The sequence below is a fragment of the Gopherus flavomarginatus genome, chromosome 20 (assembly GCF_025201925.1).
Source record: "Gopherus flavomarginatus isolate rGopFla2 chromosome 20, rGopFla2.mat.asm, whole genome shotgun sequence".
Lineage (NCBI taxonomy): Eukaryota > Metazoa > Chordata > Testudines > Testudinidae > Gopherus > Gopherus flavomarginatus.
In genome coordinates, this window is record NC_066636.1 from 24,290,184 (window position 1) to 24,306,638 (window position 16,455).

General features: G+C 68.4%; 1 protein-coding gene across 2 annotated transcripts; it reads right to left on the minus strand.

Annotated features, from left to right (window-relative positions):
- Positions 1-24: 24 nt before the first annotated feature.
- On the minus strand, positions 25-15,748 carry RAB13 (RAB13, member RAS oncogene family). Of its 2 annotated transcripts, XM_050929755.1 has the most exons (8): positions 15,545-15,748; positions 4,713-4,773; positions 4,213-4,273; positions 3,738-3,815; positions 2,189-2,278; positions 1,825-1,890; positions 1,323-1,373; positions 25-764 (listed from the first exon to the last, which is right to left on the minus strand). In XM_050929755.1, exons 1-8 carry the CDS (start codon positions 15,666-15,668, stop codon positions 690-692), a joined length of 606 nt encoding a protein of 201 aa, XP_050785712.1. In that variant the 5' UTR covers positions 15,669-15,748; the 3' UTR covers positions 25-689. The 2 variants fall into 2 exon arrangements, with proteins under 2 accessions (XP_050785712.1, XP_050785710.1); XM_050929753.1 differs by lacking the exon at positions 2,189-2,278 and having other exon boundaries at positions 15,545-15,730.
- Between the last annotated feature and the right edge of the window lie 707 nt (positions 15,749-16,455).

Below are 16,455 nucleotides of genomic sequence, written 5' to 3' on the forward strand. Positions count from 1 at the left end.
AGAAACACCCTGGAGCCGAGAGCGAAGGCACAAGCTGGGGCTTTATATGGTTAATTAAATAGCGCCAGGCGCCCGAGGCACACGGGGCTCTGCTGGCCCCTGGGAGCGAAGACACTGGGCCCCACGTGGGGCTTGGGGGCCCTGGGTTTTCAGACAGTCATTCCTATGTGTGATGGAGCAGCCAGCCCTATGTACAGTGTTTGCCTGGAGCCCAGGGGACCCGCAGGCTGCTTTGGGAGAAGAGATCCCGGCTTCCCAGGGCTTCGACTCAACGTGCCCCTGGGAGCACCAAGCAGACGAACCCTGCACTCTGCACCCTGGCTGCAGCATGGCCAGGTCTCCCCCATCCTTCCTCTCTGCAGCCCCCCTCTTCTCCAGCTCCTCCCTCCTCCTTCTGCTCCCTTCCCCTCCAAATCAGCCTGCAGGGTGCCTCCCGCTCCTCCTCTCTCGGAGCACACAAGCAGCTAGAAGGTTGACTGGCTGTGAGAATGGCCCCTCGGAGACCCCAGCTCTGGAGCTCAGCTCTGCTCAGCCGCCCGGCTCCAGGCGCAGGGAGCTGCCCAGCCCACGCTGTCACAGAGGAACAGGAGAGTGGCAGAAAGAAGAGGAGCGGCACAGTGGCACTACGTGCTCCAGCGTGGCGCCTAGGAGGGGTGGCACCCTGGGGTGCTCCTGCGGCGTGGCTGCTGCTAGACCACGGCGCATTTACTGCTGCTTTTCTTCGGAGAACTTTGTAAGTCCAGGTTTCCTTTTGGGATTTTACCCTGAAAGAGAGAGTGAAGCGGTCACTGACATCGGGGGTCAGGCTTCGCCACCAGTGGTCATTAAAGATCCCAAATTACTGTCCTGGCCATGTTCCAATGCGGGGAGTTCCCATCAGCCCTAGATACCGGAACCCCACCAGCGTCCTGGCCCAGCCTGCTGTGTAGCACGGCAGTGTGATGGTTAAACAGCTTCTGCGCTCCACCCCAGAGGCAGCTGCACCTCTGCCCCAGAGGAGGGATCCTTGTATAACCAGTCCCCACACCCCACCCCAGAGGCAGCTGCATCTCAGCCCCAGGGGAGGGAGCCCTGTATAACCAGTCCCCATGCCCCACCCCAGAGGCAGCTGCATCTCAGCCCCAGGGGAGGGATCCCTGTATAACCAGTCCCCACGCCCCACCCCAGAGGTGGCTGCATCTCAGCCCCAGGGGAGTGATCCCTGTATAACCAGTTCCCATGCCCCACCCCATCTCAACGCCTCCTGCTTGAAGGGGGCCGAGCTGCGCAGGTCACCTCTAAGTCGGGGGGCTCCCTAGCCCGCCTGGACCCCACATGCTCACCAGTTTCTTGGTGGATTTCAGCAGGATGTCCTGGGCCAGGGTGTTGAAGGCCTGAGGGGAGAGGGGAGCAGGTTAGGGGAGGCCAGCCAGGGACACTGGGCTGGGGGCTGTGAGCTGGCTGGGGCAGTGGGAAACAAGAGCCTCTGGGTGAATCCTCTCCCCGCCGCCTCGCTTCCATGGGAACACATGGGGAGGACTGCCTGTGGGCCAGAGGTCTCAGCCTCACTGGAGCCCCCCACCCAGTCCATTCCAGGGATGGGCAAGAGATCTGCCTGGGGTCCTCCTACAGCCCAGATCCTGGGAGAGACCTCTCCTCCCTGCCCACGGGCACTGCACCGCCCACCACCCAGCCCCTGGCAGCACCCCTCGTGGGCTGGCCCTTCTCCCAGGCTGCCCCTAGGCAGTTAGCGCCCAGTGCAGGGGGCTGGTGGCACGACGGGGCAGGGCCCAGGGACCTCAGAGAGTCATTCTCTGGCAGGGAGCCAGGCCCCACCCCACTTACCTCCTCCACGTTCACACTGGACTTGGCACTGGTCTCAAAGAACCGGATCCCATGTTCCTTTGCAAGCTGCCAGGAGAGAAAGGGGCCTTTGAGCCAGGCACCCCCATACCCCCAAACCTCCTTCCCTCTCGCTAATGGCCGAGACCCAGCACAGCTGCCTCTCCATCCCGGGGAGACACGATCAAGGCCTCAGAGACACCCCAAGATAGGGGGGTGAGAAGGGAGGAGGGGGGCCTGGCCCTTGGGACTCTGGTGCATTCAGTGCCCGCTGGGGGCTGTGACCCTGTGCCCTGCTGCCCCTACCCCCAGACCCAGCCATGAATGACAGTGGCACTCGTGCCACGGACCTGAGCCCCTCCGGTACCTTCTCTGCACGCTCCCTCTGCACCTTGCGCTTGGTCTCCATGTCACACTTGTTCCCCAGGAGGAGGCGCTCCACCCCCGCAGAAGCGTTCTGGAGGAGAGAGCAGATCTGGGGGAGATCAACCCCTGGGCCCCGAGCCTGCCATCTGTCCCCACTCTGAGTCCCCCTTCAGCCATCCTCCAGGTACCCCCACCCGTCCCTCACGTCCCCAACCAGCCCCCAGTCCTGCATTCCCCACGGTCACAGCTCTGTCGGCACCTCTCACTCCAGACCCGCAGCCCCCCGCCTCCATCCGGCTCTGCCGGTGCCACTCACTCCCGACCTGCAGCCCCCCGCCCCCCTCCAGCTCTGCCGGCGCCCCTCACTCCCGATCCATAGCCTCCCACCCCCCTCCGGCTCTGCGGGTGCCCCTCACTCCCGACCTGCAGCCCCCCACCCCCTCCAGCTCTGCCGGCGCCCCTCACTCCCGATCCATAGCCTCCCACCCCCCTCCAGCTCTGCGGGTGCCCCTCACTCCCGACCTGCAGCCCCCCACCCCCTCCAGCTCTGCCGGCGCCCCTCACTCCCGATCCATAGCCTCCCACCCCCCTCCGGCTCTGCGGGTGCCCCTCACTCCCGACCTGCAGCCCCCTGCCCCCCTCCAGCTCTGCCGGCGCCCCTCACTCCCGATCCATAGCCTCCCACCCCCCTCCAGCTCTGCCAGTGCCCCTCACTCCCGACCTGCAGCCCCCCACCCCCTCCAGCTCTGCCGGCGCCCCTCACTCCCGATCTATAACCTCCCACCCCCCTCCGGCTCTGCGGGTGCCCCTCACTCCCAACCTGCAGCCCCCCACCCCCCTCCAGCTCTGCCAGTGCCCCTCACTCCCGATCCATAGTCTCCCACCCCCCTCCAGCTCTGCCGGCGCCCCTCACTCCCGACCTGCAGCCCCCCACCCCCTCCAGCTCTGCCGGCGCCCCTCACTCCCGATCCATAGCCTCCCACCCCCCTCCGGCTCTGCGGGTGCCCCTCACTCCCGACCTGCAGCCCCCCGCCCCCCTCCAGCTCTGCCGGCGCCCCTCACTCCCGATCCATAGCCTCCCACCCCCCTCCAGCTCTGCCGGCGCCCCTCACTCCCGATCCATAGCCTCCCACCCCCCTCCAGCTCTGCCGGCGCCCCTCACTCCAGATCCATAGCCTCCCACCCCCCTCCAGCTCTGCCGGCGCCCCTCACTCACGATCCATAGCCTCCCACCCCCCTCCGGCTCTGCGGGTGCCCCTCACTCCCAACCTGCAGCCCCCCGCCCCCCTCCAGCTCTGCCGGCGCCCCTCACTCCCGACCCATAGCCTCCCACCCCCCTCCGGCTCTGCGGGCGCCCCTCACTCCCGACCCGCAGCCCCCTGCCCCCCTCCAGCTCTGACGGTGCCCCTCACTCCCGACTTGCAGCCACTGCTAGCCCAGCCCTGAGCAACCCCACATAACACCTCATCTGGGTGGTGACCAGGACCACAGAGTGCCCCCCCACAACCCCAACCATGACACAGCTCCCCCCGACCCTCCCTTCCCCCCACCTCCTTGATGCTCTTCATCCAGTTCTGGATGTTCTCGAAGGATTTCTCATCTGTGATGTCGTACACGAGGATGATTCCCTGGAAGAGACACTCGCTCAGTGGGGATGGACCCGCGGCTGGGGAGTCCGGGCTCTAGGCCCCTGTTAGCCTGGCCCTCAGCAGTGCCCGGAAGCCCCCCAGTGGCAAATGGAGCAGTTGGACTGAGCATCTCCCACCCCTATTGCCCAGGCCCCAGCTCCTCGGGCCGGCCCTCCGGAGCCCCAGGCTACCCGCACTGAGACAGAGGCACTGCCCGCTCCCAGCTGCACTGTCGGGGGGGGGGGGTGCAGGATGGGCTTCTCTGAGCCCCTACGTTCCCCTCCCTGCTTGGCAGGCGCCTGCTGCGAGGAGCACTGGGCCAGACTCCCCTACCTGGGGCTTGGCCTCGGGGTGCTCCCGCCCCACTGCCCTGGCGCGGCTGGGCCCAGCACCGTACCATGGCTCCTCGGTAATACGCCGTCGTGATGGTTTTAAACCTCTCCTGTCCTGCCGTGTCCCTGCGAGAGAGGAGGGGAAAGTGGCACTGGGGTCAGCAGCGTCTCAGGGGGTATGGGGGGAGGATTCCTGGGGCAACCACCCTGCCCTGAGGGACCCTGGTTCTGCCTCCTCGGCTGACCCAGCCCTCGGCCCCCCTGTCCAGGCGCACGACAGGTGCTGGTTGCTGCTCTGTGGGGTGGGGGCAGCCTGGCGACCCACAGGCTGCTTCCACAGCTGCAGCAGGGCACAGCTGCCATCCATGGGGCTGCCAGGGCCTGAAGGAGCAGCCCAGCACAGGCAGGCTCCGGATTCCCCCTTCCCAGCCCCGGGGCGAAGACAGTGCCACCCAGCCCACCCATGGCCCTGCCCCTGGCCCTGCAGGTGCTAGGCAGGGCTCTAGCTGTAGTGTGGCTGGAGGGGGGCTGGGGGCAGGAAGGAGGGAGAGGGGGTCCCACTTACCAGACCTGGAGTTTGATCTTTTTCCCCTCAATTTCCACTGTCCGGATTTTGAAGTCAATCCCTGGAACACAAGACAGATGACGCCATCAGAGACGCAAGGGGAGGGTGAAGGGGGTCCAGGGGCCCCGGCACGACCCCTATCCCGGGGCCAGGCCGACTGCAGGGCTGCTGGGTGCAGTGGCGCTGGACTGGGGTGACTGGCCTGTGGGGAGGGGGGGATGGGCCAGGGCGGGGGGGCAGTGCCAGTCTGGGGCTGTATCCCCACTCTCCTGCCCTGCAATATTCACCCTTCCCCCAAACACGATCCAGCCCCCAGTCCCCCCCCACGCACATCTCCGGTCTCCCAGCAACAGCCTGACGCCCCAGGGAGCAAAGTCCAAGGCAGGTGCCCCCATCCCATAGTGAATAAACAGGCTGCAGGCGGGTGGGAGCGCAGAGCCCTCGGCCTCCCACAGCAGCCACTCAGGCAGACGGGCCAAGGATTCCTGGGCCATGGCATCACCCCCCCACACTGTTCAGCTATTGTCTGGCTCACTGCACATGGCGGCGGGGGGGGGAGCAGACAGACAGAGCCTCTGGCACATCCTGCAGCCCCCCAGCCCGGCACTGCCAGGGACGCTGCGTGCTGGGCCGGGGGGCAGGTTCCTGCCCCGTTTCCCAGGACGGGCAGAGGAATGACGCAGCCCCGGCCTCACTCTCAGGCTGGCATCAGGGACCCCACATGCAGCATCCCCAGTGCACCCCCCTACAGCACCACGGAGCAGGCTCGGGACACAGGCAGCTCCAAGCAGCCCCCACAGGGGACGAGATTTGTGGTCAGTGGGGTTCGGAGTTTCCAATGGAGATTAAAGATTGCAGCCCCTCCACCCCACTTCAATGCGCCCTAACGACTTCCAGCCCTGCCCCTCTGCAGCCCTGCTCCCAGACATCACCCCCTGACCCCCGGCACACGGGACGCGAGGGGACGAGGTGCATTTGGAGCTGTCTCCCGGGGCACAGAACCTGCCGGAGGAGCTCTGTGGGGCTGGCAGCAAGAGGGAGACTCCCCAGAACCACAGTGGGCAGAGATCCAGGTAGTCCTGGCTGCTTCCATGCGGTGACGCTGATCTACACCAGCTGGGGCTGTCTGGCCCTCGGACCCTAGTGACGGGGGGCCTGGGGAGGGGTCTGTGGAGCCAGAAACAGGCCAACCAGGGGGCTCCTGAAGCCCTCGGGAGACGGGGCCAGTCAGGGCCAAGGGTTTGGCTCTGTCCCTGCAACCCCCACGGGAAGCACCAGCACCCCAGGCCGGCTGCCCCCTCCCCTGGGAAGCTCTTGCCACACGGGGGTTTGCAGACCTCGCCGCTCATGGCCAGGAGGCAGAATCTGATCGGCCCAGAGGCCCGGCTGTAGCTCGGGGTCCCCACCCGCTGGCAAGGCCTGCACAGCTCGGAGCAGGACACACGTTTGTAACAGGCAGGACAAGTGGCTGCAGAGTGGAGCTGGGAACAGAGACCTCGGGGGTGGGAGGGGCCTTCCCGTCAGCAGCTGGGGCACATCCCCACCGACCCCCTGGGAAGGGGGCGGCCCAAGGACTCGGGGTGGGCTGGAGCAAACCCTCTCCCCAGTGGAATTCCCTGCCGGGAGGGCGCCTGCGTGCTGTCAGGCTGTTTACAGCTCTATGAACACCGTAGGGCTGGTGCCCTCACTTGCCCAAGGCCCAGGAAACTGTTTCACCATCTCAGGGGCAACTCCCTGTCTTGGGACAGGAGCTGCCAGCTCCAGAGGGGACCTGCAGCCCCAGTGCTGCAGCCCCCAGCCCCCATGGCCGGAGTCAAAGACTCTGCCCAAGGATCACGAAGGCTCTCACCCCTCAGGGGTCAGAACTGGCCACGGGGCACAAAGGGTTACACGGTGGTGGGGTCTGATGGAGATGCTGGGTACGGTGCCCTCTGGGCTCCGGGCACTGCACACACTCACCCGGCCCTGGGGTGCAGGGGAGCACTCGCAGGGTCTTGCCCAAGGCAGCCCAGTGGGTCACATGACAGAGGCACAGCAAGAACCCAGGCGTCCTGGACACGGCTATAGTGCAGAGGGGCCAAGGCCGAGGGGCTCACCCAGAGCCTGGGCCTCCCCGCAGGGTGACCTAACCCCCGCCCTGCATCCCCAGCCAGCCCTCCCGCCCCCTGCCCATCTGACCCAGCCTTCCAGGCCTGGTGACAAAGCAACCAGACTGACTCCCTGAGAGGAGCCGCCCCATGCGCAGGGTCTGGGGCACTGCCCTCCGCGGGGCAGGGCACACGCATGTACACACACACACCTGTGCCATGGGGTGCAGGGTCTGGGGCACTGCCCTCCGCGGGGCAGGGCACATGCATGTACACACACACACACACATCTGTGCCATGGGGCACAGGGTCTGGGGCACAGCCCTCCGCGGGACAGGGCACACGCATGTACATACACACACACGCACACACACATCTGTGCCATGGGGCGCAGGGTCTGGGGCACTGCCCTCCGCAGGGCAGGGCACACGCATGTACACACACACATCTGTGCCATGGGATGCAGGATCTGGGGCACTGCCCTCCGCGGGGCAGGGCACACGCATGCACACACACACACACATCTGTGCCATGGGGCACAGGGTCTGGGGCACTGCCCTCCGCGGGGCAGGGCACACGCATGTACACACACACACACACATCTGTGCCATGGGGCACAGGGTCTGGGGCACTGCCCTCCGCGGGGCAGGGCACACACATGTACACACACACATCTGTGCCATGGGATGCAGGATCTGGGGCACTGCCCTCCGCGGGGCAGGGCACACGCATGTACACACACACACACACACACACACACATCTGTGCCATGGGATGCAGGATCTGGGGCACTGCCCTCCGCGGGGCAGGGCACATGCACACACACACACACATCTGTGCCATGGGGCACAGGGTCTGGGGCACTGCCCTCCGCGGGGCAGGGCACACGCATGTACACACACACACACATCTGTGCCATGGGGCACAGGGTCTGGGGCACTGCCCTCCGCGGGGCAGGGCACACACATGTACACACACACATCTGTGCCATGGGATGCAGGATCTGGGGCACTGCCCTCCGCGGGGCAGGGCACACGCATGTACACACACACACACACATATCTGTGCCATGGGATGCAGGATCTGGGGCACTGCCCTCTGCGGGGCAGGGCACACGCATGTACACACACACATGTGCCATGGGATGCAGGATCTGGGGCACTGCCCTCCATGGGGCAGGGGACACATATGTACATGCACACACACACCTGTCCCACAGGATGCAAGGTGCAGGGCAGCGCTAGGTGTGCACATACACAAGTGCTCAGTGGTGCAAGGGGCAGGGCACTAGTGAACAGGATGCCTGCAAGCAGTACGGGTGGGGGAGGCAAAGCTCACTAGTGAGTGTGCATCAATGCCCATCAAGCACTGAACCAGGCCTGGGCCATCCCGGGGGCTCTCAGCTCAGACCAAGCACCCTGGCAAGTTCATACCGAGGGCGGAGGCGCCCCCTGCCCCCACTCCTCTGGCCTCGCCTGCCCAACCCTGGCTGTGCTGGGGCTGGACAGAGGGTGGGGGGGGGCGTTATCCAGCAGGATCAGGGGTTCCAGGTTGATACTCGACCCGAGGACCACTTCCCTGGGGGGGTTCCAGGGGGGCTGCACTCACCGATGGTAATGTAGGTGCTGGTGAAGTTGCGGGTTCCCGGGGGGGCCCTGCGGGGTTCGGGGGGGCGGCACTCACCGGTGGTGGAGATGTAGGTGCAGGTGAAGTTGGGGGTTCCCGGGGGGGCCCTGGGGGGTTCCGGGGGGCGGCACTCACCGATGGTGGAGATGTAGGTGCTGGTGAAGTTGGGGGTTCCCGGGGGGGCCCTGGGGGGCCCCGGGGGGCGGCACTCACCGGTGGTGGAGATGTAGGTGCTGGTGAAGTTGGGGGTTCCCGGGGGGGCCCTGGGGGGCCCCGGGGGGCGGCACTCACCGATGGTGGAGATGTAGGTGCTGGTGAAGTTGGGGGTTCCCGGGGGGGCCCTGGGGGGTTCCGGGGGGCGGCACTCACCGATGGTGGAGATGTAGGTGCTGGTGAAGTTGGGGGTTCCCGGGGAGGCCCTGGGGGGCCCTGGGGGGTTCCGGGGGGCGGCACTCACCGATGGTGGAGATGTAGGTGCTGGTGAAGTTGGGGGTTCCCGGGGGGGCCCGGGGGGGGTCCGGGGGGCGGCACTCACCGATGGTGGAGATGTAGGTGCTGGTGAAGTTGGGGGTTCCCGGGGGGGCCCGGGGGGGTTCCGGGGGGCGGCACTCACCGATGGTGGAGATGTAGGTGCTGGTGAAGTTGGGGGTTCCCGGGGGGGCCCGGGGGGGTTCCGGGGGGCGGCACTCACCGATGGTGGAGATGTAGGTGCTGGTGAAGTTGGGGGTTCCCGGGGGGGCCCGGGGGGGTTCCTGGGGGCGGCACTCACCGATGGTGGAGATGTAGGTGCTGGTGAAGTTGGGGGTTCCCGGGGGGCCCTGGGGGGTTCCGGGGGGCGGCACTCACCGGTGGTGGAGATGTAGGTGCTGGTGAAGTTGGGGGTTCCCGGGGGGGCCCTGGGGGGTTCCGGGGGGCGGCACTCACCGATGGTGGAGATGTAGGTGCTGGTGAAGTTGGGGGTTCCCGGGGGGGCCCTGGGGGGCCCCGGGGGGAGGCACTCACCGATGGTGGAGATGTAGGTGCTGGTGAAGTTGGGGGTTCCCGGGGGGGCCCTGGGGGGTTCCGGGGGGCGGCATTCACCGATGGTGGAGATGTAGGTGCTGGTGAAGTTGGGGGTTCCCGGGGGGGCCCTGGGGGGTTCCGGGGGGCGGCACTCACCGATGGTGGAGATGTAGGTGCTGGTGAAGTTGGGGGTTCCCAGGGGGGCCCTAGGGGTTTCCGGGGGGGCGGCACTCACCGATGGTGGAGATGTAGGTGCTGGTGAAGTTGGGGGTTCCCGGGGGGGCTCTGCGGGGTTCCAGGGGGGGCGGCACACACCGATGGTGGAGATGTAGGTGCTGGTGAAGTTGGGGGTTCCCGCGGGGGCCCTGGGGGGTTCCGGGGGGCGGCACTCACCGATGGTGGAGATGTAGGTGCTGGTGAAGTTGGGGGTTCCCGGGGGGGCCCTAGGGGTTTCCGGGGGGGGCGGCACTCACCGATGGTGGAGATGTAGGTGCTGGTGAAGTTGGGGGTTCCCGGGGGGGCTCTGCGGGGTTCCAGGGGGGGCGGCACACACCGATGGTGGAGATGTAGGTGCTGGTGAAGTTGGGGGTTCCCGGGGGGGCCCTGGGGGGTTCCGGGGGGCGGCACTCACCGATGGTGGAGATGTAGGTGCTGGTGAAGTTGGGGGTTCCCGGGGAGGCCCTGGGGGGCCCTGGGGGGTTCCGGGGGGCGGCACTCACCGATGGTGGAGATGTAGGTGCTGGTGAAGTTGGGGGTTCCCGGGGGGGCCCTGGGGGGTTCCGGGGGGGCGGCACTCACCGATGGTGGAGATGTAGGTGCTGGTGAAGCTGGGGGTTCCCGGGGGGGCCCTGGGGGGTTCCGGGGGGGCGGCACTCACCGATGGTGGAGATGTAGGTGCTGGTGAAGTTGGGGGTTCCCGGGGGGGCCCGGGGGGGTTCCGGGGGGCGGCACTCACCGATGGTGGAGATGTAGGTGCTGGTGAAGTTGGGGGTTCCCGGGGGGGCCCTGGGGGGTTCCGGGGGGTGGCACTCACCGATGGTGGAGATGTAGGTGCTGGTGAAGTTGGGGGTTCCCGGGGGGGCCCTGGGGGGCCCGGGGGGGCGGCACTCACCGATGGTGGAGATGTAGGTGCTGGTGAAGTTGGGGGTTCCCGGGGGGGCCCTGGGGGGCCCCGGGGGGCGGCACTCACCGATGGTGGAGATGTAGGTGCTGGTGAAGTTGGGGGTTCCCGGGGGGGCCCTGGGGGGTTCCGGGGGGCGGCACTCACCGATGGTGGAGATGTAGGTGCTGGTGAAGTTGGGGGTTCCCGGGGGGGCCCTAGGGGTTTCCGGGGGGGCGGCACTCACCGATGGTGGAGATGTAGGTGCTGGTGAAGTTGGGGTTCCCGGGGGGGCTCTGCGGGGTTCCAGGGGGGGCGGCACTCACCGATGGTGGAGATGTAGGTGCTGGTGAAGTTGGGGGTTCCCGGGGGGCCCTGGGGGGTTCCGGGGGGCGGCACTCACCGATGGTGGAGATGTAGGTGCTGGTGAAGTTGGGGGTTCCCGGGGGGGCCCTGGGGGGTTCCGGGGGGCGGCACTCACCGATGGTGGAGATGTAGGTGCTGGTGAAGTTGGGGGTTCCCGGGGGGGCCCTGGGGGGGCCCCGGGGGGGAGGCACTCACCGATGGTGGAGATGTAGGTGCTGGTGAAGTTGGGGGTTCCCGGGGGGGCCCTGGGGGGTTCCGGGGGGCGGCATTCACCGATGGTGGAGATGTAGGTGCTGGTGAAGTTGGGGGTTCCCGGGGGGGCCCTGGGGGGTTCCGGGGGGCGGCACTCACCGATGGTGGAGATGTAGGTGCTGGTGAAGTTGGGGGTTCCCAGGGGGGGCCCTAGGGGTTTCCGGGGGGGCGGCACTCACCGAGGGTGGAGATGTAGGTGCTGGTGAAGTTGGGGGTTCCCGGGGGGCTCTGCGGGGTTCCAGGGGGGGCGGCACATCACCGATGGTGGAGATGTAGGTGCTGGTGAAGTTGGGGGTTCCCGCGGGGGCCCTGGGGGGTTCCGGGGGGCGGCACTCACCGATGGTGGAGATGTAGGTGCTGGTGAAGTTGGGGGTTCCCGGGGGGGCCCTAGGGGTTTCCGGGGGGGCGGCACTCACCGATGGTGGAGATGTAGGTGCTGGTGAAGTTGGGGGTTCCCGGGGGGGCTCTGCGGGGTTCCAGGGGGGGCGGCACACACCGATGGTGGAGATGTAGGTGCTGGTGAAGTTGGGGGTTCCCGGGGGGGCCCTGGGGGGTTCCGGGGGGCGGCACTCACCGATGGTGGAGATGTAGGTGCTGGTGAAGTTGGGGGTTCCCGGGGAGGCCCTGGGGGCCCTGGGGGGTTCCGGGGGGCGGCACTCACCGATGGTGGAGATGTAGGTGCTGGTGAAGTTGGGGGTTCCCGGGGGGGCCCTGGGGGGTTCCGGGGGGCGGCACTCACCGATGGTGGAGATGTAGGTGCTGGTGAAGCTGGGGGTTCCCGGGGGGGCCCTGGGGGGTTCCGGGGGGGCGGCACTCACCGATGGTGGAGATGTAGGTGCTGGTGAAGTTGGGGGTTCCCAGGGGGGCCCGGGGGGGTTCCGGGGGGCGGCACTCACCGATGGTGGAGATGTAGGTGCTGGTGAAGTTGGGGGTTCCCGGGGGGGCCCTGGGGGGTTCCGGGGGGGTGGCACTCACCGATGGTGGAGATGTAGGTGCTGGTGAAGTTGGGGGTTCCCGGGGGGGCCCTGGGGGGCCCCGGGGGGAGGCACTCACCGATGGTGGAGATGTAGGTGCTGGTGAAGTTGGGGGTTCCCGGGGGGGCCCTGGGGGGTTCCGGGGGGGCGGCACTCACCGATGGTGGAGATGTAGGTGCTGGTGAAGTTGGGGGTTCCCGGGGGGGCCCTGGGGGGTTCCGGGGGGGCGGCACTCACCGATGGTGGAGATGTAGGTGCTGGTGAAGTTGGGGGTTCCCGGGGGGGCCCTAGGGGTTTCCGGGGGGGCGGCACTCACCGATGGTGGAGATGTAGGTGCTGGTGAAGTTGGGGGTTCCCGGGGGGGCCCTGGGGGGTTCCGGGGGGCGGCACTCACCGATGGTGGAGATGTAGGTGCTGGTGAAGTTGGGGGTTCCCGGGGGGGCCCTGGGGGGTTCCGGGGGGCGGCACTCACCGATGGTGGAGATGTAGGTGCTGGTGAAGTTGGGGGTTCCCGGGGGGGCCCTAGGGGGTTCCCGGGGGGGGCGGCACTCACCGATGGTGGAGATGTAGGTGCTGGTGAAGTTGGGGGTTCCCGGGGGGGCTCTGCGGGGTTCCAGGGGGGGGCGGCACACACCGATGGTGGAGATGTAGGTGCTGGTGAAGCTGGGGGTTCCCGCGGGGGCCCTGGGGGGTTCCGGGGGGCGGCACTCACCGATGGTGGAGATGTAGGTGCTGGTGAAGTTGGGGGTTCCCGGGGGGGCCCTGGGGGGTTCCGGGGGGCGGCACTCACCGATGGTGGAGATGTAGGTGCTGGTGAAGTTGCGGGTTCCCGGGGGGGCCCTGGGGGGTTCCGGGGGGGCGGCACTCACCGATGGTGGAGATGTAGGTGCTGGTGAAGTTGGGGGTTCCCGGGGGGGCCCGGGGGGGTTCCGGGGGCGGCACTCACCGATGGTGGAGATGTAGGTGCTGGTGAAGTTGGGGGTTCCCGGGGGGGCCCTGGGGGGTTCCGGGGGGCGGCACTCACCGATGGTGGAGATGTAGGTGCTGGTGAAGTTGGGGGTTCCCGGGGGGGCCCTGGGGGGTTCCGGGGGGGCGGCACTCACCGATGGTGGAGATGTAGGTGCTGGTGAAGTTGGGGGTTCCCGGGGGGGCCCTGGGGGGCCCCGGGGGGCGGCACTCACCGATGGTGGAGATGTAGGTGCTGGTGAAGTTGGGGGTTCCCGGGGGGGCCCTGGGGGGTTCCGGGGGGGCGGCACTCACCGATGGTGGAGATGTAGGTGCTGGTGAAGCTGGGGGTTCCCGGGGGGGCCCTGGGGGGTTCCGGGGGGCGGCACTCACCGATGGTGGACATGTAGGTGCTGGTGAAGTTGGGGGTTCCCGGGGGGGCCCTGGGGGGCCCGGGGGGGCGGCACTCACCGATGGTGGAGATGTAGGTGCTGGTGAAGTTGGGGGTTCCCGGGGGGGCCCTGGGGGGCCCGGGGGGGCGGCACTCACCGATGGTGGAGATGTAGGTGCTGGTGAAGTTGGGGGTTCCCGAGGGGGCCCTGGGGGGCCCCGGGGGGCGGCACTCACCGATGGTGGAGATGTAGGTGCTGGTGAAGTTGGGGGTTCCCGGGGGGGCCCTGGGGGGCCGGCACTCACCGATGGTGGAGATGTAGGTGCTGGTGAAGTTGGGGTTCCCGGGGGGGCCCTGGGGGGCCCCGGGGGGCGGCACTCACCGATGGTGGAGATGTAGGTGCTGGTGAAGTTGGGGGTTCCCTGGGGGGGCCCTGGGGGGCCCCGGGGGGCGGCACTCACCGATGGTGGAGATGTAGGTGTTGGTGAAGTTGGGGGTTCCCGGGGGGGCCCTGGGGGGCCCGGGGGGGCGGCACTCACCGATGGTGGAGATGTAGGTGCTGGTGAAGTTGGGGGTTCCCGGGGGGGCCCTGGGGGGTTCCGGGGGGGCGGCGGCACTCACCGATGGTGGAGATGTAGGTGCTGGTGAAGTTGGGGGTTCCCGGGGGGGCCCTGGGGGGCCCGGGGGGGCGGCACTCACCGATGGTGGAGATGTAGGTGCTGGTGAAGTTGGGGGTTCCCGGGGGGGCCCTGGGGGGTTCCGGGGGGGCGGCGGCACTCACCGATGGTGGAGATGTAGGTGCTGGTGAAGTTGGGGGTTCCCGGGGGGGCCCTGGGGGGCCCCGGGGGGCGGCACTCACCGATGGTGGAGATGTAGGTGCTGGTGAAGCTGGGGGTTCCCGGGGGGGCCCTGGGGGGCCCCGGGGGGCGGCACTCACCGATGGTGGAGATGTAGGTGCTGGTGAAGTTGGGGGTTCCCGGGGGGGCCCTGGGGGGTTCCGGGGGGGCGGCACTCACCAATGGTGGAGATGTAGGTGCTGGTGAAGCTGGGGGTTCCCGGGGGGGGCCCTGGGGGGTTCCGGGGGGCGGCACTCACCGATGGTGGAGATGTAGGTGGTGGTGAAGTTGGGGGTTCCCGGGGGGGCCCTGGGGGGCCCCGGGGGGAGGCACTCACCGATGGTGGAGATGTAGGTGCTGGTGAAGTTGGGGGTTCCCGGGGGGGCCCTGGGGGGCCCGGGGGGGCGGCACTCACCGATGGTGGAGATGTAGGTGCTGGTGAAGTTGGGGGTTCCCGGGGGGGCCCTGGGGGGTTCCGGGGGGGCGGCACTCACCGATGGTGGAGATGTAGGTGCTGGTGAAGTTGGGGGTTCCCGGGGGGGCCCTGGGGGGCCCCGGGGGGCGGCACTCACCGATGGTGGAGATGTAGGTGCTGGTGAAGTTGGGGGTTCCCGGGGAGGCCCCTGGGGGGTTCCGGGGGGCGGCACTCACCGATGGTGGAGATGTAGGTGCTGGTGAAGTTGGGGGTTCCCGAGGGGGCCCTGGGGGGCCCCGGGGGGCGGCACTCACCGATGGTGGAGATGTAGGTGCTGGTGAAGTTGGGGGTTCCCGGGGGGGCCCTGGGGGGCCCCGGGGGGCGGCACTCACCGATGGTGGAGATGTAGGTGCTGGTGAAGTTGGGGGTTCCCGGGGGCCCCGGGGGGCGGCACTCACCGATGGTGGAGATGTAGGTGCTGGTGAAGTTGGGGGTTCCCGGGGGGGCCCTGGGGGGCCCGGGGGGGCGGCACTCACCGATGGTGGAGATGTAGGTGCTGGTGAAGTTGGGGTTCCCGGGGGGGCCCTGGGGGGCCCCGGGGGGCGGCACTCACCGATGGTGGAGATGTAGGTGCTGGTGAAGTTGGGGGTTCCCGGGGGGGCCCTGGGGGGCCCGGGGGGGCGGCACTCACCGATGGTGGAGATGTAGGTGCTGGTGAAGTTGGGGGTTCCCGGGGGGGGCTCTGGGGGGGCGGCACTCACCGATGGTGGAGATGTAGGTGCTGGTGAAGTTGGGGGTTCCCGGGGGGGCCCTGGGGGGTTCCGGGGGGCGGCACTCACCGATGGTGGAGATGTAGGTGCTGGTGAAGTTGTCCTCGGCGAAGCGGATGATCAGGCAGGTTTTGCCCACCCCGCTGTCCCCGATCAGGAGCAGTTTGAAGAGGTGATCGTAGGACTTGGCCATGGCCCGGGCCGGGCCGCTCGGCTCCTGGGCAAAACTTTCCAGCAGCGGGGAAGCGCCGAGGGGCGGCGCCGGCTCTGCCTCCGCCTCCGCCTGCGCCCGGCGGGCGGGGGAAGCCCCGACCCTGCCTCTTGCCGGGCCGGGGAGAAGCGGCTGGGGAGGGGCCCTGGGCAGGGAGGGGTTAACTCCGGGGGCTGGCTCCAGCACAGGGCTCAGTGGGCTCCAATTTGGCTGCAGAAGCCCCCAGCTGGGCTGGCAGGGGCTGCAGGTCGGGAGTGAGGGGCACCCGCTGAGCCCAGGGCTGGGCTAGCAGGGGGCTGCGTGTTAGGATTGAGGGGCACCTGCTGAGCTGGGGGTGCAGACCCCAGGGCCGACCTGGCAGGAGTGACGGGCACCCGCTGATCTGGGGGGTGGGGGGTCCAGGGCTGGGCTAGCAGAGGCTGTGGGTCAGGATTGAGGGGCACTTGCTGAGCTGGGGGTGCAGACCCCAGGGCCGACCTGGCAGGAGTGATGGGCACCCGCTGATCTGGGGGGGTGGGGGGTCCAGGGCTGGGCTAGCAGGGGCTGTGGGTCAGGATTGAGGGGCACCTGCTGAGCTGGGGGTGCAGACCCCAGGGCCGACCTGGCAGGAGTGACGGGCACCCGCTGATCTGGGGGGTGGGGGGTCCAGGGCTGGGCTAGCAGAGGCTGTTGGTCAGGATTGAGGGGCACCTGCTGAGCTGGGGGTGCAGACCGCAGGGCCGACCTGGCAGGAGTGAGGGGCACCTGCTGAGCTGGGGTGTGGGGGGTC